A 22,776-nucleotide genomic window follows, 5' to 3' on the forward strand; every position below is an offset into this window, starting at 1 on the left:
AATGTCTGACGTCATAGGGTCAAAAGCCGCTCCAACGCCCCCTGACGAAACACCCACTACAACTGGTCAGAAGCCGCTCTTACGTCCCCTGACACGACCTTCAAGTACAACCGGTCAGATCTTCATGTAGTAGAGGCCATCGAAAGTATAAAAAAAACAAACAAAATATAGATCTGTATTTTTGAGCTACAGATCAAGATCTACTATACACGTTAATAATGACCATAAACTTGACTCCCTTCTTTCCAGAATTCATCATAACTATAAAATTATCTGTTAAATACTTGATGCATCATTTAGCACTTTAGCAATCCCTTGTGTAATGTCTAATATGACTATCCATCCAAAGATGGTTCAATTCAGTATTATAATAAAATAACAATTGATTGATCTATGCTGGACAGGGTAGTGTTATTGCCTACTCATATTTCGGGTTTCCAACTGTCTGGGGATCTTTAACTTGATGTCAATGGTATCTCGGTTTTTCCTCCCATCACTAGGAACGTGGGCCACCATATACTAACCAGGCCAAAAAGTTGTACTAATCTTTCTTTTTTTTGTATGTTATAGGTTCTACTTAGTCAAGTTCATCGACTCAGAGCTTTGGATTTATTGGGGAAATTTTTAGATTTGGGTCCGTGGGCTGTTAGCTTGGTAAGTTCCTATATGTTTTAGGGCCTGACAAGGACAGCTGTCTAGTCGTTCGGATGGGACAAAAAACCGAGGTCCTGTGTACTCATTGGCGTGCACTTAAAAGATCCCTTGGCAGTTGGAATTCGATATAAGAGTAGGCAGTAGTGCCGCTGTCCGGGCAAAATTTCCCTCATAGCACACTGTATGGCGTATGCCCGTCTTCATTAGCCCAGGTTAGGAGCAGAACAGTAGGACGTAAAACCCCATTTCATTTCATTTCATTTCCTATATGTTTTAAACCTTTTATCTTTTGATTGAATCGTTACAAACTGTAATAATAATCGATGAACACTGAGCCAGAGTTACCGAGGACCTCAAGATCTTGGACGGCCTCTAGCCAAGTTATATAATATTTTTGACACTGTCATGAGCCTTTCCATCTTCAATAGAAGGCTTGATCTCGCTTTAACTATGTACATCTTATCAAGGCCTTCACGTAATATCCTGCATATTTCGGCACCAATTTCGATTGGGTACATGCCCAGCTTGTGAGCCTATCAGATTCCGCGATTGTCGCGAATACCAAGTCTCGCGCTTTCAAGCTAAAATGTCTACCTGTGATAATCGAGTTGCATGGAAAGTTCAAGGTTTGTTCATTCTCAAGGTTGCTGTGGAGGTCGCGATGTCACAACCTCTTATTGGACGCTACTGCTCACATGTCTGTAGATAATTTAGCTATAAGTTCGGGAATTGTGAAGTAAACAAGCAATGGCCAGATGTTGTAAAACTCGCTGACGTTGCTTCAGGAACATGGAGCCTTTCTGGCATGTGCTGTAGTCTTAACAGTGGGGGTGAGGGGGGCTGAACTGTTAATGCGTGCACATTGTATGACAAGGTCTGTCATTGAGTCAACTGGCATGCTTTTGATTCCCCGGTTGTACATGACAAGGAGTAGGGTTGCCTGTCCAACCTCGTGGATTTTCTCCGGGTCCTCCGGTTTCCACCCACTGCTAAAGACCCCTACGTGCAAGCGAATTATTGAAGTAAAATTGAACCTTATGTTAGTTCCGAAATGACCTAGTTTGTGTCGAGTGGACGATAAACCCCATTTCTCTCTCTTTCTTAAACATCCGTCGTCATCATCGGATTTACTCAATTGATTTTAAAACACATTCACATGTTCCATCGGTCGTGAGGGTGGAGGATTGTAAGTGGAATAGTGGAGGATATCTCTTCATCTAAATTAGCCACAGGATGAACTCAGTCAGGCATACAAAAAACATTCTTCATTTGGCTTTTATAACTTGTTTTCAATAATTTTAATTTCAGGCTCTTTCTGTCGGAATATTTCCATATGTATTAAAACTACTTCAAAGTTCAGCTCGTGAACTCCGACCTCTACTTGTTTTTATTTGGGCAAAAATATTAGCTGTTGACAGTGTAAGTATAAACAAAGAGAAAATGAGTTCATAGTGAATTTTTAAGAATTAATGTCATAGGGGGGTTGATAGTCGAGTGGTCTAAGGCCCAGCTATGTGACAAGGAACAGGACCGTCAGTTTTCTCTGGGCCCTCCGATTTCCTCCCACTGCTAAAGACTTCTACGCACAAATGAATTATTGAAATAAAATAAAATGAGTATGGTTTAAGTGGCATGGTTTAAATTCCCTGCTTGTATTTGGTCGCCTGTCCAACCCTGTGAGTTTTCTCTGGGTCCTCCAGTTTTTTCCCACGGCTAACAAGCCCTACGCGCAAGCGAATTATTGAAACAAAATTGAACCATATGTTAGTCTCGAAATGACCTAGTTTGTGTCAAGTAGACATTAAACCCCATTTCTCTCTCACTTAAATTCCCTGCTTGTATTTGGTCACCTGTCCAACCTCGTGAGTTTTCTCCGAGTCCTCCATATGTTAGTCCCGAAATGATCAAGTTTGTTTCGAGTGGATGTTGAACCCCATTTATCTGTTTAATATTTTATTTATCTTCTATATGTTGTAGTCTTGTCAAGCTGATCTTGTTAAAGATAATGGTCACAAATATTTTCTCTCTGTGTTGAGTGATAGTTATATGCCAGTAAGTATTAATGATTTATAAAATTGATGGGATTTGACTTTATTTAAATTCAATCGCTACTTTCACTTTGTACATGCTAATAATAGATGGTTTAATTGTCTAATCTATATGGCCAACCTCGGTCGTATGTGTCAAGCAGGGCTTATTTGATGATTAGCGGGGGGTTGGATGGCCGAATGGTTAGCACATGCTTGCTGTATCATAAGGTCTGTCATTGAGTCAACTGGTGTGGTTTCAAATCCCCCCTTGTACATGACAAGGAGTAGGGTCACATGTCCAACCTCGTGGGTTTTCTCCGGGTCCTCCGGTTTTCTCCCACTGCTAAAGACCCCTACGCGCAAGCGAATTATTGAAATAAAATTAAACCATATGTTAGTCCCGAAATGACCTAGTTTGTGTCGAGTGGACGTTAAACCCCATTTCTCTCTTTCTCTCTCTCTTGATGATTAGCTAGTCGTACAGATGGGACAAAAAAAAAGAAAAAAAAAAGATTCTGTACCATTAAGATGTATTTATACTTTTCAGGCTGATCATCGTACTATGGCAGCTTTTGTTTTATCTATGATTGTAAATGACTACAGGCAAGGACAAGTAAATATCTTTATATATATTTTACATACATAAACCTTTCCCTTATTATTCAAGGAAATTCATATTTCACGACAGAATCTACATTTACCATTGAATCTACTCTATATATTATAAAAACACAATTTATATTGAAAACAATGACAGGTTAGTACACTTGTAGCGCGACATGTTTTTGTGCTGGATAACGATATGTATACAAACCAGGGATTATTTTCCAATCATTTGTGTTTGATAACGATAAGAGAACACTTGTCAAAACGTGTTGTAATTGTGCTCAGTCGTTAAATACCACTTAAGGAGGGGGGGGGGGTGCTGGAAGGCCAGATGGTTAGGGGGGTGCGTTGTATCATAAAGTATGTCATTGAGTCATTCGATTGATTCCCCTTTGGTAAGTGACAAGGAGTAGGGTCGCCTGTCCAACCTTGTAAGTTTTCTCCGGGTCTTCCAAGTTTCCTCCCACTGCTAAAGACCACCCCTACACACCAGCATATTATTGAAATAAAATTGAACCTTGTGTTAGTTCGAACTGACCTCTCTCTCTCTCTCTCTCTCTCTCTCTCTCACTCCACTTAGGATTATGTTGGTCTCTATATTATATTATTGATGATGATTATTTACGTTGTTTTTTATTTTATCCAGGAGGCAGCTTTACAAGGAAGTGTAATATCAATATGTTTAGAACAGATTACTGATTCTAATCCAAGATTTAGACAGTGGTTAGCTCTATGTTTAGGCAAGGTAGGATCACATTTTTACTGTATTTACGGCCATCAATAAAATTGAATATATTGCAATAAGGGTCTTCCGTAATATTTATTGCAATACATGTATTGTATCATGTATTTGTGTTTATTTTTTCAAGTAAATTTGGAAAGAAAGATACCGTGATATACATTGTATTGTGAGATCTGTACCACGATACGAATCATATCGTGAGGTTAGCGTATTTGTCAATCAGGCCCTGACAATACACTACTCTCTCAAGAGCAGTGGAAATTGTTGACGTAGGTTATAGGTATGGATTTAATTAGTATTGTATTATATTTGTTGTTTGTAGGTATGGATCAATTTTGATAATGCTAGATGGTGTGGTGTACGAGATAGTGCTCATGAAAAACTGTATAATCTACTGAGTGATCCCTGTCCGGAGGTTAGGGTTTATTATATCGATTAATCACGCCAGACAAAAAATATATTATTCTGGTTCTCAGATAACCATTAAAACAAATCTGATGCCGGAGATTGAGGTTTTTGTTTTTAATTTGTCAATTAATGATTTTCTTCCCTTTTTTTTTAATGGCTTTTTTTTTCTTTCAATTTTTGTGTTTGTTTTGAAAATGGCTTTCTTTCTATTTTCTTTTTTGAAAATGACTTCGTACCAACATCACGTTTCAAAGTTCAGTACATGAAAAACATACCTGTAATGTAATGACATCATTAGCCGAATTTGTCACTCTTGTAATGAAAAATATTTTTCACATAAACAGTGAACAACAGAACAGTGAACAACAGATATCTAAACTCATTTATTAAAAGATTTAGATTTAGTTAAAGAACCATTATGGGAGATTAGATAAAGATCTCTCAGCTCTCACTAGAGATAATGTAGAGGGAATATGCTGAAAATCTGAACCAAGATTTTAGTGATTGAATTTTCGGCCTAGCCTCGATCATCATTACTAAAGTCGGTAAATTATGAATGGAAGTCGAACAGGAAATCGGAACCTAATCCAATGAACATTGCAGGCTAGCGATAACATCGAGAGTTGATTATGGTCTGGATACGTTAATTAATGTCTAATTAATAATTTAGATAACATTTCAGACCTAAACAAAGACCTGCAATAGGCAGATTTAGCTCTTGCATAATGTATGTTAAATCAATTATGACATTTTTTTTCCCCAACAGGTTCGTGCTGCAGCTGTTTATGCTTTAGGTGCATTTATTAGTTCTTCATCAGAAAGAACAGATCATGCCAATAATATAGATTTAGGTGTTGGGATGAAATTAACACAAGTTGGTTCCGATGGTAGTCCTTTAGTTAGAAAGGTAGGATATACTATATCAATAATTAAACAGTCTGACAAGGAAAGCTCTCTAGTCGTTTGGATGGGACGTGTATACATTGGCATGCATGTAAAAGATCCCTTGGCAGTTTGAATTCGATATAAGAATAGGCCACAGTGCCGCTGCCTGGGCAAAATTTCTCTCATACTCATAGCACACTGTATGCCCGTCTTTATTAGCCCAGTTAAACCCCATTTCATTTCATTTCAAACAAGGGGGGTTGGATGGCTAAATGGTTATCATGTGCGCGCTGTATCGTAAGGCCTGTCATTGAGTCAACTGGCATGGTTTCGAATCCCCGGTTGTACGTGACAAGGAGAAGGGTCGCCTGTCCAGCCTCGTGGGTTTTCTCCGGGTCCTCCAGTTTCCTCCCACTGCCAAAGACCCCTACGCGCAAGCGAATTATTGAAATAAAATTAAACCTTATGTTAATCCCAAAATGACCTACTCTGTGTTGAGTGGACGTTAAACCCCATTTTTCTCTCTCTGTCATTTTAAACAATAAACAACAATATTAATGCTGTTGGATTAGTGGGGGGTCGGCTGGCCAAATAGTTTAACACACATGCTTTAGATCATAAGGTCTGTCATTGTTTCGTTTCCCCCGATCGTACATAACAAGGAGTAGGAACTTCTGTCCAACCTCATGGGTTTCCTCCAGCTCCTCCAGTTTCCTCCCACAACATGCAAGGGAATTCTTGAAATAGTTAAACCCCATCTCTCTCTCTCTCTCTCTCTCTCTCTCTCTCTCTTAGACTAGTAGACACAGAGCAGAGTTATTGTGACTTCTACATGCGAGCCAGGGGAAAACACACCCTGTAAGAGAGATTGGCAAGATTGGCTTCGAATTTAGAGCCATGTTGATCTCATCTGGTTCAGATGTGTGCACAAAAAGAACCCTTGAAAATTGAAATTCGAAAAATAAAAGTAGGCCGTAGTGCAATGCTATATGCCTGTCTGCATTAGCCCAGTCGCTGCAGAAGAGTAGGATGTCAAACCTCATTTCCTTGCCAGACAATCTGTCATGCACCATAGAACTTGCCAGGCACCACTGAACTTTCTAGGCAGTCTGTCATGCACCACTGAAAAAGGGACACAACTCAGCCCTGCATCACTGACAAGGGGACACCACTCCGCCCTGTACCACTGACAAAGGGAAACCAGGCTGTAAAAATCACAATGAAGAGTTGAATATAGATATTTTTTGTTTGTATTTTGCCAAAGATCAATTTATGATGTAAGTAAATGGCTGAAAATGATAAAAGACAGAACACAGAGATGATAACAAATATTATTTCAGGAATTGGCCGTAGCATTTGGAGCTTTAGTTGTTCAGTTTGAAACTCATTTTGCTGCGGTAGCTTGTCAGGTATTGGATGACGATAAGAAGGAGTTAAAACATGGTCCGATGGTGACGTCAGAAACCGCTGGTGGGTGGAATCTCGTTAATCAGACTGGTATGGTCTATTGTAATGTTCAATGTTGTTGTACATATTCCGATAATAATCGACTGTCTCAAACTAAATACCTTTCAAACGATCTAGGACAACTGTTGGCAGGACAATTGTCGGCCATTTTTTTTTTGTTTTTATAGTATTGTTTATTAAATGATGAGTAAGCCCTAGTATGTAGTCAAAAAGATCAAAACAAATACAAAATACAAACAATATGGACGCCATTTGAATAAGCCCTAGTGTGTAGTCAAAACAAGTACAAAATACAAACAATATGGCTACCAGTTGAATAAGCCCTAGTATGTTGTCAAAAAGATCAAAACAAATACAAAATACAAACAATATGGCCGCCATTTGAATAAGCCCTAGTATGTAGTCAAAACAAATACAAAATACAAACAATATGGCTACCAGTTGAATAAGCCCTAGTATGTAGTCAAAAAGATTAAAACAAATACAAAATGCAAACAATATGGCCGCCATTTGAATAAGCCCTAGTATGTAGTCAAAAAGATCAAAACAAATACAAAATACAAACAATATGGTTGCCATTTGAATAAGCCCTAGTATGTAGTCAAAAAGAACAAAACAAATACAAAATACAAACAATATGGTTGCCATTTGAATATACCCTAGTATGTAGTCAAAAAGAACAAAACAAATACAAAATACAAACAATATGGCCGCCGGTTGAATAAGCCATGGTATCTAGTCCAAAAAACAAACAAATACAAAATACAAACAATATGGCCGCCAGTTAACAAAACAAATACAAACAATATGGCCGCCACTTAAATATGCGGTAGTATATAGTTAAAAAAAGAACAAAACAACTACAAAATGGTCGCCAGTTGAATAAGCCATAGTATGTAGTGAAAAAAAAAAAAAACAAATAAAAAATACTAACATAATGGCCGGTAGTTATCAGCTGACAATTGTCCTGCCTCCTCTTTCAAAACTATTTAATAATACCTAAATATGGAACAATCTTAATTTGGGAATTTCGTTTTTAGACAGTCATTATTAAAAGAAGCTGGTATGTACAGACTGGATGTGTTGGGAAACAGGACAATTTTTTTTTTATTAGCAATATTGGCACTCACTGCTTGCTTATCCTGTTCCTTGCACATGCATGTCATAACCAGTATTTGTTTTACTCTATTGTTTAATATTGTATAATTATATTTGTGTCTGCCTGTTCACCGTTGGCGGCTACACTGTGGTTGTCCCAAGGCTGTAATTTGGTGTATAAGGATAGCTTGGACTGGGGAGTAACATTGGCTAGGTGGCATTTATCTGTTTGTTTGTCTGTCTGTTTGTTCAGGGTTGGCGGCTACACTACGGTTGTCCCGAGGCTGTAATTCGGTATATAGGGGTAGCTTGGACCAGGGATTAACATAGGCTAGGTGGCGTTGGCCTACCACTTCTGGTTTCAGAGTTATATTACTTTCAACCTGTGCAGCGCCGGGTCATCTGCTAGTGTCATCATATTTATCAATATTGTATCTCATTTATTTTCTAAAACAAAAATACGATTAAACATGTATTATGTAAAAGCAATCTGATTAACATGCAGACCCTACGATCTGGAAGAGTTGTTATATAATCCGTGTTCTGGTTGATGTGAGGGATTAGCCAATGAAACGGTCTGTTGCAGCTAGTTCTTGGCGTGCAATGCACGGAACTGTGGATATTCCACTAGAAACATCAACGTTGATTGGTTAATTAAATGTCTGATGTCATAGGGTCAAAAGCCACTTGTACAATCTCTGACGCAACCTTCCAATACAACCGGTCAGATCTTCATATAGTGTAGGCCATTGAAAGTATAAAAAAACGAAACGAAACAAAATATAGATCTGTGTTGTAATCAGATTGATGTAAGAGCTAAATCTGCCTATTTCAGGGCCCTTATTCACGAAAACTTAAACTAAGATTCAATCGAAATTTTAAGAAATACTGCAATTCGATTGGCCAATCGAATTGCAGTATTTCTTAAAATTTTTATTGTATCTTAGTTTAAGTTTTGGTGAATAAGGGCCCAGGGACCTGTTTCACGAAATTTTAACTAAGATAAAATCCAAATTTTAGTAATTTGATTGGATAATACTAGATTGATTTTAGTGCTTAGCCAATCAAAATTGAAGTATCTACTAAAATTTGGATTTTAACTTTAGTTAAAATTTCGTGAAACAGGCCCCAGGTCTTTAATTAGACATTTATTAACACGAAAATCACATAATCAACTCTTTGGGCAATCTATCATTGTACTATTTGTTGTGTCTGTGTTTTGTTGTACATTTCTCCTAAAATCAACGTCCACTTCATTATAGTTTTTAGGAAACAAATAAATTGTAAAATGTTTTCAACCATTTCAGATCCATTTCTGTCACCTTTCCCATCAAACATTAAACGCAGCGCATCAAGAAATAGTCTTAAAGAGAGGGGCCCAAATTGTAAGCGAATAATAATTTGATGTTTGATATTCCATGTTCATTTTTGTGGACTTCATAGTGAAAAAGAGAAAGAAAGAAGTGGGGATTAACGTCCACTTGACACAAACTAGGTCATTTCGGGACTAACATATAGTTCAATTTTATTTCAATAATTGGCTTGCACGTAGGGGTGTTTAGCAGTGGGAGGACCTGGAGAAAACCCAAGAGATTGGACAGGCGACCCTACTCCTTGTCACATGCAACTGGGGGATCGAAACCAAGTCAGTTTACTCAATGACAGGCCTTATTGGATGGGGTTGGATGGCGCATGCGTGTTGTATTATAAGGTCTGTCACTGAGTTAACTGGCGTGGTTTTGATTCCCCGCTTGTAGATGACAAGGAGTAGGGTCGCCTGTGCAACCTCATGGGTTTTCTCCAGGTCCTCCGGTTTCCTCCCACTGCTAAAGACCTCTACGCTCATTCAAATTATTGAATTAAAATTGAACCGTATGTTAATCCCAAAATGACCTAGTTTGTGTCGAGTGGACGTTAAACCCCATTTCTCTCTCTCTTAGATCAAAATTATTAGGCTTAATATATTATTAATGTATAAAGTTTGAATTAGGCATATTTTTTTAGATCCAAATTTATTTTAAACGTAATTAATGTAATTCAAAATAATTAGGAATGAATATTGCATACCGTATTCTTCAGTGGATTAGGTGAACTATTTTTTACCAATTATAGTCTGGGGGGTTGGATGGCTGAATGGTTAGCCTGCGCGCGCTGTATCATAAAGTCTGTCATTGAGTCGACTGGCGTGGTTTCGAATCCCCGGTTGTACGTGGCAAGGACTAGGGTCGCCTGTCCAACCTCGTGGGTTTCCTCCCACTGCTAAAGACCCCTACGCGCAAGCAAATTATGTAAATAAAATTAAACCATATGTTAGTCCCGAAATGACCTAGTTTGTGTCAAGTGGACGTCAAACCCCATTTCTCCCTCTCCAATTATTGTATTTTCTATGAAGTTGTTTGTAGTCAACAAAATTATGGTTTCTTTGATTGGTATTCAAAATTCTATTATTTTACGTAACTGGTAGATCTAAATGACTACCAATCGATTGAGGTATTGTCGTGTCACATGTAATGGGTGGGGCCATGGGTACTATCGTTTGATTGTCAGCGTACGTGATGTAAACTAGAATTGTCGTTTCTCAAATTAATTCTTTTAGTTAGTCGTGAGTAGCTGATCATTAAAAATCATTTCTGTAGCTAATATTTCATTTGTTTATCATCAAAATCTAACCATTTATCACAGCCAATTACTCATGAAATTAACAGGATGTAATAGACGGCCATATTTGTTGTGGGTGGAAGTTTAACAACAATTTGACTAAGCGCCAGAATTAATGTCTAAAGTTAAATTGGAGCAAATTCCTTCAATATAATTGACATAAAGGCTGATGCTGTTGAAAAAAAAAATATATATAAAGCTTGATAGGGCTAAATATCGGTAATGATTATAGTTTGACCCAGTTACTGGAACTGGCGGGTGGATTTGGGACGTATGGTATGATACATGTTTCACAAGGCGCTGTAGAAGGGTGCGCCTATACCATTCACATCTATTTTTTCCTGAAACACCTGTGCCTTTTCTACGCATGTGCCTAATCCACCGAAGAATACGGTAACAAAATAAATGATCTTTTTTTTCTTCTTATATATTTACCTGATTGCTGTATATTTTATGTATATTTTATATCTATTTAAATATAGACTGTCATGAAATGAATGCCAAATATATAGTACTGAAATATATTTAAAAGGCTTGATGTGTTATTTAGCGCTATAGCAATCCATTGCAAATTATAATATTGTAAAATTTGAATCTCTAATAAGAATATCAGTCCAAAAAATGGTTCGATTCCGTTCAATATTTACAAAGTTATGAACAATTGAAATTTCATCGATCTATGCTGCTCAAGTGCTGACATCTTTTATTGATTGTGGAGAAACCTGATGGCTTGGTTTAATCAGATTGAATCCAAGCTAGGAGTTAATTTATCGTTGATTTCTCCAAATCCTCCGGTTTCCTCCCACTGCTAAAGACCCCTACGCGCAAGCGAATTATTGAAATAAAATTAAACCATATGTTAGTCCTGAAATGACCTACTTTGTGTTGAGTGGACTTTAAACTCCATTTCTCACTCTCTTATGTAGCGTTGGTATTTTGATTTTGTTTTCCTAATTAAATGTTAAATTATCAATCTGAGCACATATTTAGCATGGATTAAGACTTGAGAGATTTAATATTTTAGCGTAAAGGCAAATAACACATCAATCTTTTAATGAATCATAACCCTAAATATAATATATACTTTTAACCTGCTTGACCTTTGACTTCGCATAATCCTTATCTTCACACAGCTAATCTAAGCACCATATTCACGCAAAGCAGCACAACAAATCTCGAAGGTTTAGACGGATCTCTCGAACGATCACGAAGATTTTCATCGAGTACTTCACTTGCAGGATCAGCAATAAGCTTTAATAATGTTTATCTCAGTGTGTGGCGGACTTTACTTCAACTAGCCATGGATGCTCACCCAGAAGTAGCAGAAATGGCCAAGGCCATCGTCAACTCAGTCAAACATCGGGTAAGTGTATAAATACACGTGTTGGAGCAGAAGTACAGACAAACCCCATTTCATTTCGTACAACACATTTGTTGAAGCAGAACAGTCAAACCCAATTTCATTTCATTTGTGTTTAATACACACTTAGTTGTGAATTCAGACCGGTTAATGAAGGAAATTTTGCTCTGACAGCGGTGCTACAGCCCTACTCTTATATTGAATTTCATCTGTCAAGGATTTTTTTACGTGTTCGTCCAGGGGCTTAAGCTTTTCATTGCATCCAAATGACTAGACATTGTTCCCTCTGTCCTACACTACTGACAAAGGGAAACCATTCCAGTCCCTCTGTCCTACACCACTGACAAGGGGAAACCATGCCAGTCCCTCTGTTCTACACCACTGTCAAGGGGAAACCATGCCAGAAAATCCTAAAGAACTTTCTGGGCCAACACCTGGATCAAACCCGGGACCGCCAGACTAGCGAGCCAGTACCTCGATGTAATTCAGGATCTCCAGGTTTTCAAGCCAACTCACTGAGCCACGGTGCCTCCATGACACAAGGGGAAACTTGTTTGAATGAATAGATCTCCAATGGACACAAATGAAATAAAAAAAATATTGAAAAAAAAAAAAAATTTTTTAAAGCAAACTTCTTGATAATACAATAATAAATTCATAAATGTACACATATTTAAAATTCTATTTGTTTTACAGGCATCGACTAATGCCAAACCTAAACCAATGCAATCTATTCAAAATACCAATTCAGCACCATCAAGTCCTTCTAATAAACCTCCAGTACAAATGATAATAGGGTAAGTAACTTTAACCCTCTTTACAAATGGGGGCTGACAAGGAAAGCTGTCTAGTCGTTCGGATGGGACGAAAAACCGAGGTCCCGTGTACACATTGGCGTGCACGTAAAAGATCCCTTGGCAGTTGGAATTCGATATAAGAGTAGGCCGTAGTGCCGCTGCCCGGGCAAAATTTCCCTCATAGCACACTGTATGGCGTATGCCCGTCTTCATTAGCCCAGGTTAGGAGCAGAACAGTAGGACGTTAAACCCCATTTCATTTCATTTCATTTCATTTCTTTACAAATGATAGTAAAACCTTTTAATTGTTATGTAACGTGATGTTATTCCAAACAAGGGCTGTGATAGTTAGCCAGAACTGTTCTCATAATACACATGTAGCAAGGAATTGATATATATGAATTATTGGTCCTTTATTGATGTGATTTTAGTACACCACCACAGAATAACGGATCTACGATGGAAGAAAGTAAAAATCGTGATCTCCACTCACCATCTAGACAACCTGGATCCCATCCACATTCTGTACAGTTTCCTAGATCACGGAAAATGTTTGATAAAGGTCCTAGTCATGTAAGTTTATTCTTTAACATATGTTAGTCTCGAAATGACCTAGTTTGTAACGAGTGGCCGTTAAACCAGATTTCTCTCTGTCTGACAATCTATTAAAGATACATTAGTTTAGAGTTTAATAATGAGTTGGCCATTCTTGATATAATAGTTCAAAAGAGAAAATATTAAAAATTTCAGTCAAATTTCTTTATTCTGAACGGAATTGTCACTGTTGGAAGTTTAGACTAGAAATAGACATCAACTCTCTCCACACCGTCTCCGAGAATAGCCGATCATTTGATTGACAGACGATAACTCCGCCCACATATTCTCAATTATCAAGTAACATTCTCAATGCCTACCTTACCCACTGTTGTCAGTCCTTTCATCGGCAGGGGGTGTTGAATGGCTGAATGGTTAGCATGTGCGCGCTGTATCATAAAGTCTGTTATTGAGTCAATTGGCGGGGTTTCGATTTCCTGGTTGTAAGTGACAAAGAGTGGGGTCGCCTGTCCAACCTCGTGGGTTTTCTCCGGGTCCTCCGGTTTCCTCCCACTGCTAAAGACCCCTACGCGCAAGCGAATTATGGAAATAAAATTGAACCCTGTGTTAGTCCCGAAATGACCTAATTTATGTCAAGTGGACGTTAAACCCCATTTCTCTCTTTCATTGGCAGTCTCCGGTAGTGACGTCAGAAATTAACGGTAAATGTTAGCTTGGTCATCCATTTATTGATTTAATCATGAAACGGACGACTGTTTAAATCCAAGCTGTATCCAAGCCATCTGAGGGTCTACGGAGTTGATTTTGTGCTTGTCATGTAAATAAAGGTCTAATTTATAATTTCTATAACATCTGAAGCCTATAGAAAGACTTGCAATAGACAGATTTATCTCTTTTAACTAATGTTACATTTACTCACTTTATTACTCAAAATGGCAGAAGAACTACAACATAAGGGAGACAACTTGTTTCGACTTAAGTATAAGGTTTCAGACCACAATGATATAGAATATACCACAATATGACACTAATGTAACTTTAACCATACATTATACAAGAGCTAATTCTGCCTATCACAGGTCTTTCTTTAGACCGGAAATGTTATATAAATTATTAATTAGACATTAATTAACTCATCCAGACCATAATTAACTCTCGATGTCATCGCTAGCCTGCGATATTTACTGGATTAGGATCCAATATTCTGCTCAACTTTCATTCATGATTAAGTCAAGAAATAGATAAGATAATCAAGACTATGTTTTTTATCGTACCGACTTTAGTAATGATGATAGAGGCTAGGCCTAAAATTCAATTGCTAATATCTTGGTTCAGAGTGGATCAATTTGGCTGAAATTTTCAGCATATTCGCTTTACATTATCTAGTTTTTAACTATTATAGTGAGAACTGCCAGCTCTTTATCTTATCTCCCATAATGTATCTTTAAAATACAGATCTATATCTTTAATAAAAATATATATTTCCAGAAAGATGACAAAGATGATGAACCCCCACCTACTAAAATAGCTGGGGATGTCTGTACCGAGTTCTTTCAATGGAGTTGTTCTTATTTTGCTAAACCTGTGATGAGATTATCTGAAGAGAAGGATCCTGAGAGTGGGTTACATCAAGAACGAGATTTCAGATTATTCCGTAACTCTCGGGTTCGACAAGAAGCCAGAGAGGAGCAGACACGAGCAGGTATTTTTTTGTTTTCTATTAACTAATATTTCAATCTGATTAAAATACAGATTTATATTTTGGTTTTTTATATATTCGATGGCCTAGACTACATGAAGATCTGACCAGTTGTACTGGAAGGTTGTGTCAGGGGTTGTACAAACGACTTTTGACCCTATAACGTCAGACATTGATTATCCAATGGTTAACTCACAGTTCTGTGCATCACATGCCAAAAAGTCACCATTGACTAATCCCTCACTTCATCCAGAACGCGAGTTATATAACAACTCTTCCTCGATCCTAGTGTAGTAAAGACGAGTAAAACGAAATTTTGAACTATAAAAACAAAACAAAATAGGATCTGTGTTTTAATCGGATTGATTAACCAATAGGCCACTACCCCCCCCCCCCCCCTCCTGAGAATAGACCAGTATATTATTTTATAAGCTGATGAAGTAATATATATATTTATTACAGGTTTTATTAGATTATAAGCTGTTGAAGTAATATAATGTATATATATTACAAGTTTTATAGAGAATCTCCTACCAGTCTTTTTTGATATCAAAAAATATCAACACAAGTTGATAAAGAAACAAAAAACGAGGCTGTGCCAATTTTTTTTTACTTTATCAACGAGTTTTGATATTTTTTGATATCAAAAAAGACGAGTAGGAGATTTTATTTATCACCCAAACCCTTCTTACATGCACAAATAGATAAATATAATTCTTTGCTATCAATTTCACTTTTACTGAACATTACGGCGTAGTGATACATCATTTTTTGACAGCAATTCAACCATTGCAAAGTCCTTTATATTGGCCCAGTGTTTCCATCAAGGTCAATTGAATAACAATAGTTCATTTTTTAAAAATAAAAGTTAATTTTCATAAGAAATGAACTGTTATTTGAAAATAAAAAAAAGTAGTTCCTTTTCAACTGACAAATCTCCTAAGGAGATATATCGCAGTAGATTATGAAATATATCACACAAGCTATATCTACTGTAGAATGTATTATTGGGTGATAAAATAGATTATAAACTGTTGAAGTAATATAATGTATATATATATATATTACAGGTTTTAATAGATTAGATGATCAGGTATTTGTCAATCGTAATATTGGTATACCATCTGTCATCAAGTTTCATCCCTATCAATCATATTTAGCTGTTGGTGATAAAGAAGGGGTTAGGTAAGATATTAAAATTCCAATACTCAATAAAGATCAGACAAAAATCTAAGACACAATGTAGATTAGACTAAAATCCAATACACATTAAAGATAAGACAAAAATCCAACACACACAGTGAGTGTAGATTAGACAAAAATCCAACACACACAGTGAGTGTAGATTAGACAAAAATCCAACTCACACAGTGAGTGTAGATTAGACAAAAATCCAACTCACTCAGTGAGTGTAGATTAGACAAAAATCCAACACACACAGTGAGTGTAGATTAGACAATAATCCAACTCACTCAGTGAGTGTAGATTAGACAAAAATCCAACACACACAGTGAGTGTAGATTAGACAATAATCCAACTCGCTCAGTGAGTGTAGATTAGACAAAAATCCAACACACACAGTGAGTGTAGATTAGACAAAAATCCAACACACACAGTGAGTGTAGATTAGACAATAATCCAACTCGCTCAGTGAGTGTAGATTAGACAAAAATCCAACACACACAGTGAGTGTAGATTAGACAAAAATCCAACACACACAGTGAGTGTAGATTAGACAAAAATCCAACTCACTCAGTGAGTGTAGATTAGACAAAAATCCTATGTAAACTAGATAGTCAAATCCATTGTCCAATGTGGAAAAGGACAAAATCTCATGTTCAATATAGTTTAGACAAAATTCCCATGCTTTTTTTGACAGTGATTGTGAAATATCACTTTTCGATTCGAATTGAAAGAAGTCAAAGCAGAATGATGGTACATGTTCTGAATTTGTCTCTGTCACAATTCAATTAATTTGTCTCTGTCAAAATTCAATTGTTCCTTTTATGTTAGTGTCAACCAATTTGATTAAAACACAGATTCTATTTCGTTTTCTTTTTTTATAGTTCAAAATTTTGTTTTATTTATCTGTACTACTCTTGGATCTGAAAGAGTTGTTATATAAGGCAACACAAATAAAATAACTTGTTTCTCGGGCACCGTCCGCACGCAAAATTGGTTGCGCGTGCAGTCTATTTATTAGTCTTGATGAAAAAAAATAAATATGTAACGCCCGCCCGCACATCGACAAGCAAGTCGTAAAAAAAATATCCCGCATGTACCTACATCCGCCATACATGTATATCTATTCAAATGTATTAAAACTGATTCAGATGAACATGCTGTCTTTTTTATCCGAACAATGGCGAAGTTTGGCAGATTTGCCTTTTTTATTGATATCGAAAGAACCTCCATTTTGTATCACGTGATATTAATTACCTCCCCTGATAAACTAGAATTTGATTCGTGTTAAAAGTCATTGGCGACAATATTTCAATCATTCGATCGTATTCGGCTCATTATTGCCGGCTTCAGTCGGTCCTTGTTTGGAAAATCCTATTGATAAAATAATGAACCGTAGAACAGGTTAATTAATTATAGCTAAGAATACGATACGATGACGATAGTCGTCATAATGCATACCTTAGAATCTGGGTCATTATTAGCACATTTACGGTAGTTTCGATAATCCGGAAAATAATAATTGGATTACCGATTTGATGGTTTTACTGACCAGTTGTTAGTTAGATTTAAATAATCATTCAATATAAACACCGGATAGAACACCGAATATCCTGAGAAACACACCGAATATCCCAAGAAACAGTATTTCCGGCAATCTCCAATACCGATGACACGGTGTGACATGCATTGGTTGGAATTCGGTAAATAATTATAAATAAACCGGCGATACTAGATTTAGTTTTAAATACTGTTTACCATGATTATTATTTTTGATACACCTGGTGAAAGAGGCTTAGTTTTTAAAAATATTGTTGTCTTTATGGAGGGCTATTACATAGTCGTATGGAATTTTATTTTAAACCAATTTCAATTATGTGAATTAAATATGGAAAATTATTTTCCTTTCAGTCAGTGTTCAGTCTCAGTGTTTTAGTAGACTTGATTTTGGGTTTATGTTTTAAGTATGTACAATAAAGTTGAATATAACGGAAAGCAAAAACGTAAACAAGTAATGACTTTCTCATTTAAAAAAAAAAAAAAAAGAAAGACCGCCCTCCCGCCCCAACAATTTTCAGCAATAGCCAAATTTTATTTTGCACCATCAATGAGTAAAAAAAAAAAAGAAACCGCCCTCCCTCCCTACAGTTTCAGCTGTCAGTTGCCCGAGAAACAAGACATTTATTTTGTGTGGCCTAACAGGCGTGAGGGATGGCGTGAGGGATTAGCCAATGAAACCATCTGTTACGGCGACTTCTTGGCGTGCGATGCAGGGAGCTGTGGGTAAACCACTAGAAATGTCAATACTGATTGATTAATCAATGTCTGACATCATAGGGACATCGTACGACCTCTGACACGACTTTCCAGTACAACCGGTCAAATCTTCATGTAGTGTAGACCATCGAAAGTGTAGTAAAGACAAGTACAATTTTGAAGTATAAAAACGAAACAAAACGGAATAAGATCTGTGTTTTAATCAGATTGTTACTTTCATCAGATCAATGTTATATTTATTTTGTTTTATTTCAGTATATGGGATTGGGAACAAGGAACTAAATTAAGCTATTTAAATAATGAAAACCCAAAACATAGCCGTATAACTGCCATGGATTTTGTCAATGCTCATGACAAATCTTTATTATTATGTGGTTCAGGTAAGTTATAGTCTTAAGGTACCTAATTTATAGTCTCGGATGGCATTTCAAGGATTTAGAATCTATTATAAATAACTACAATGTTGTGAAGGTTTAATCTCTAAAATAATATCAATTTCAATTGAGTTCAGGGGGGTTGGATGGCCGAATGGTTAACACGTGCACGCTGTATCATAAGGTCTGTCATTGAGTCAACTGGCGTGGTTTTGATTTCCCGGTTGTGTGTGACAAGGAGTAGGGTCGCCTGTCCAACCTCGTGGATTTTTTCCGGGTCCTCCGGTTTCCTCCCACTGCTAAAGACCCCTACGCACAAGTGAATTATTGAAATAAAATTAAACCATATGTTAGTCCCGAAATGACCTAGTTTGTGATGAATGGACATTAAACTCTCTCTCAATGAAAGTAGTAAAATTTAACTCATGGCATATGCCTGTCTTCATTATCCCATTCAGTGCGCAACAATAGGCCTCATAGCACACTGTATAGCTTATGCCCGTCTTCATTAGCCCAGTCGTTGCAGATGAGTAGGATGTTAAACCCCCATTTGATTTCAGATGATGGAGCTGTTAGAATCTGGAGAAAGTATATGGAAGATGAAGGCAAAGGAAAAGAATTAGTGACAACATTTCAAGCTTTATCTGACATGCTACCATTAACTAGAGGTAAGACATGTTACCATTAACTAGAGGTAAGACATGTTACCATTAACTAGAGGTAAGACATGTTACCATTAACTAGAGGTAAGACATGTTACCATTAACTAGAGGTAAGACATGCTACCATTAACTAGAGGTAAGACATGTTACCATTAACTAGAGGCAAGACATGTTACCATTAACTAGAGGTAAGACATGCTACCATTAACTAGAGGTAAGACATGTTACCATTAACTAGAGGTAAGACATGTTACCATTAACTAGAGGTAAGACATGCTACAATTAACTAGAGGTAAGACATGTTACCATTAACTAGAGGTAAGACATGCTACAATTAACTAGAGGTAAGACATGTTACCATTAACTAGAGGTAAGACATGTTACCATTAACTAGAGGTAAGACATGCTACAATTAACTAGAGGTAAGACATGTTACCATTAACTAGAGGTAAGACATGTTACCATTAACTAGAGGCAAGACATGCTACCATTAACTAGAGGTAAGACATGTTACCATTAACTAGAGGTAAGACATGTTACCATTAACTAGAGGTAAGACATGTTACCATTAACTAGAGGTAAGACATGTTACCATTAACTAGAGGTAAGACATGTTACCATTAACTAGAGGTAAGACATGTTACCATTAACTAGAGGTAAGACATGTTACCATTAACTAGAGGTAAGACATGCTACCATTAACTAGAGGTAAGACATGTTACCATTAACTAGAGGTAAGACATGTTACCATTAACTAGAGGTAAGACATGTTACCATTAACTAGAGGTAAGACATGTTACCATTAACTAGAGGTAAGACATGCTACCATTAACTAGAGGTAAGACATGTTACCATTAACTAGAGGTAAGACATGTTACCATTAACTAGAGGTAAGACATGTTACCATTAACTAGAGGTAAGACATTATACATGAAAGTTTTTTGAGAGAAGAACTTTTAAGAAGGATGAAGATGAAATATTGAAGTCAGATTCATTCTGTTCTTAGAAGTGGGGTGGGGTCGAGTGGTCTAACATTTGCGCTTTAGATCATAAGGTCTGTCATTAAGTGAGCTGGCATGGTTTCGATTCCCAGCTTGTATGTGACAAGGAGTAGGGTCGCCTGTCCAACCTTGGGGATTTTCCCCAGTTCTCGTACCGCTAAAGACCTGCGCGCAAGCGATTTATTGAAATAAAATTGAACCATATATAAGTCCTTAACTGACCTAGTTCGTGTTCAGGACTAACATATGGTTCAGTTTTATTTCAATAATACGCTTGCGTGTTGGAATAACACTTTTATTTCACTGATAAAACGCGGTATTCCACTACTGATCATAAAATAAATTGTTTTATTATTTTATAATTCAGGTTCTGGTTTAGTGACAGAATGGGAACAAGAAACAGGAATGTTAATATCATCTGGTGATGTGAGAATTATTAGAATCTGGGATACACAAAAAGAACTCAAATTACAGGTATGTTTACATTTAAAAGCGGTAGCCGCGGTTTCTCACTCAAATTACAGGTGAAATAAAATTGAACCATGTTAGTCCCGAAATGACCTAGTTTGTGTCGACTGGACGTTAAACCCCATTTATCTCTCTCACTGAGTAAGACATTGGTTCGATAATCAGGAGGGAGAAAGTTCCCAGCGTGGTTTCCCCATTGATGGTAGTGCAGGATTGAAGACATGATAAGAAACAGTGTAAAGTTATTTGGATGGCCCCAAAAACAACTAGGTCCTGTGTACACATTGGCGTGCATGTAAAAGATCCCTTGAAAGTTGGAATATGGAATCAGATTGACAATAACAGTGTCGTTCAGATGGGACGAACCATCAAGGTCCTGTGGTCACACTGGCATGACAGTTGGACTGTGAAATAAAAGAAGGCCATAGTACAGCTGTCTGAGTGAATGTAGGGGGGTTGGATGGCTGAATGGTTAGCACGCGTGCGCTGTATCATACGGTCTGTCATTGAGTCAACTGGCGGGTTTCGATTCCCAAGTTGTACGTGACAAGGAGTAGGGTCGGATGTCCAACCTCGTGGGTTTTCTCCGGTTCCTCCAGTTTCCCCCCAGTTTCCCCCCACTGCTAAAGACCCCTACGCGCAAGCGAATTATTGAAATAAAATTGAACCATATGTTAGTCCCGAAATGACCTAGTTTGCGTCGAGTGGCCGTTAAACCCCATTTCTCACTCTCTTTCCCGTCGTCATTAGCCCAGTCGGTGCAGAAAAGTAGGACGTTAAACCCGATTTGAAATTGAGTAAAATGAATGTTATTATATATTATAGGATATACCGACGGGAGCTGATAGTTGTGTAACTAGTTTATCATGTGATAGTAGTGGTAGATCATTAATTATTGCTGGTTGTGGTGACGGAACAGTTCGATTATTTGATAGAAGACTTGCTCCTTCAGAATGGTTAGTAATTTAATAATTAAAATATGATTGTTCGTAAAAATGTGATGGTAAATTATTGTATGAAGATGATATAGCACGGATCATGTTGCTGCCGACTGCAGAAGGATGTGTCTTAAAAATAACTGTAATTCTTATACATGCTAGTATAAAACAGAACTGAAATGAAATGGAGAAAAACGTACTACGTTAAACCCCATTTCATTTCATTTCAGTTCTGGTCCGACTAGGCTAATGAAGATAGCTGCAGGCATACGCCATACGGTGTGCTATGAGGGAAATTTTACCCGGACAGCGGCACTACAGCTTACTCTTATATTGAATTCAAAACCCAGGGGATCTTTAACGTGCACAAACAAAATGGCAGAATTTCAGTTTTTAAATTATAAATAACTGTTTCGATTTCGTCATTAAATTATTAAATGTCTAAGCCATTCGATGGCCTAGATAATTGATTATGGTCGTGCCATGTTAATAAATGCCTAATTAATAATTGATATAACATCTGAAGCTAGAAAAATGACATGCAACAGGCAGATTTAGTTCTTACAGAATGAATCTTTAAATAAGATATTGATTATTTTACAGTCGTGTGATGACTTTACAAGAACATGGCAGTATGGTGGTTAAAGTTCATCTACAAAAAGGCACAGAAGGAAAAATTGTTAGTGCTAGGTAAGTATTAAAATCAGTTTTAAAAAGCTTTTTTTTCTTGAATTCATATGGCAGTTATCCCGAGTATCAGTGATTAGTTTCAGTCGTATTGAACTCTTCAGACTATTGCTAAAAATCGGCAGGATTGCAGTCGTCATCAATTGGCAGGGTCACCGGGGGTCGCCCTCTTAACGGGGTCTGAGAAATTACTACAGGGTTGTAACAGAGCTTGTTAACTGATCATTT

The 22,776-nt window shown here is 37.1% G+C and overlaps 1 protein-coding gene across 3 annotated transcripts in view; it reads left to right on the plus strand.

The window, feature by feature from the left end:
- LOC126810043 (regulatory-associated protein of mTOR) overlaps positions 1-22,776 on the plus strand; it is a 38,534-nt gene that overhangs the window by 7,700 nt on the left and 8,058 nt on the right. Inside the window, exons 11-29 of one of the 3 annotated variants that reach the window (XM_050534976.1) lie at positions 571-654; positions 1,963-2,073; positions 2,632-2,706; positions 3,232-3,297; positions 3,937-4,035; positions 4,355-4,447; positions 5,207-5,347; positions 6,666-6,822; positions 9,198-9,275; positions 11,682-11,911; positions 12,605-12,705; positions 13,137-13,278; positions 14,749-14,962; positions 16,030-16,144; positions 18,674-18,798; positions 19,353-19,460; positions 20,823-20,929; positions 21,749-21,879; positions 22,465-22,551. In XM_050534976.1, coding sequence (XP_050390933.1) covers positions 571-654; positions 1,963-2,073; positions 2,632-2,706; positions 3,232-3,297; positions 3,937-4,035; positions 4,355-4,447; positions 5,207-5,347; positions 6,666-6,822; positions 9,198-9,275; positions 11,682-11,911; positions 12,605-12,705; positions 13,137-13,278; positions 14,749-14,962; positions 16,030-16,144; positions 18,674-18,798; positions 19,353-19,460; positions 20,823-20,929; positions 21,749-21,879; positions 22,465-22,551 — 2,264 coding nt within the window. The remainder of the gene's footprint in view (positions 1-570; positions 655-1,962; positions 2,074-2,631; positions 2,707-3,231; positions 3,298-3,936; positions 4,036-4,354; positions 4,448-5,206; positions 5,348-6,665; positions 6,823-9,197; positions 9,276-11,681; positions 11,912-12,604; positions 12,706-13,136; positions 13,279-14,748; positions 14,963-16,029; positions 16,145-18,673; positions 18,799-19,352; positions 19,461-20,822; positions 20,930-21,748; positions 21,880-22,464; positions 22,552-22,776) is intronic. The other 2 variants (XM_050534977.1, XM_056098973.1) reach the window with 2 other exon arrangements.

The sequence above is a fragment of the Patella vulgata genome, chromosome 2, assembly GCF_932274485.2.
Source record: "Patella vulgata chromosome 2, xgPatVulg1.2, whole genome shotgun sequence".
Classification (NCBI taxonomy): Eukaryota; Metazoa; Mollusca; class Gastropoda; family Patellidae; genus Patella; species Patella vulgata.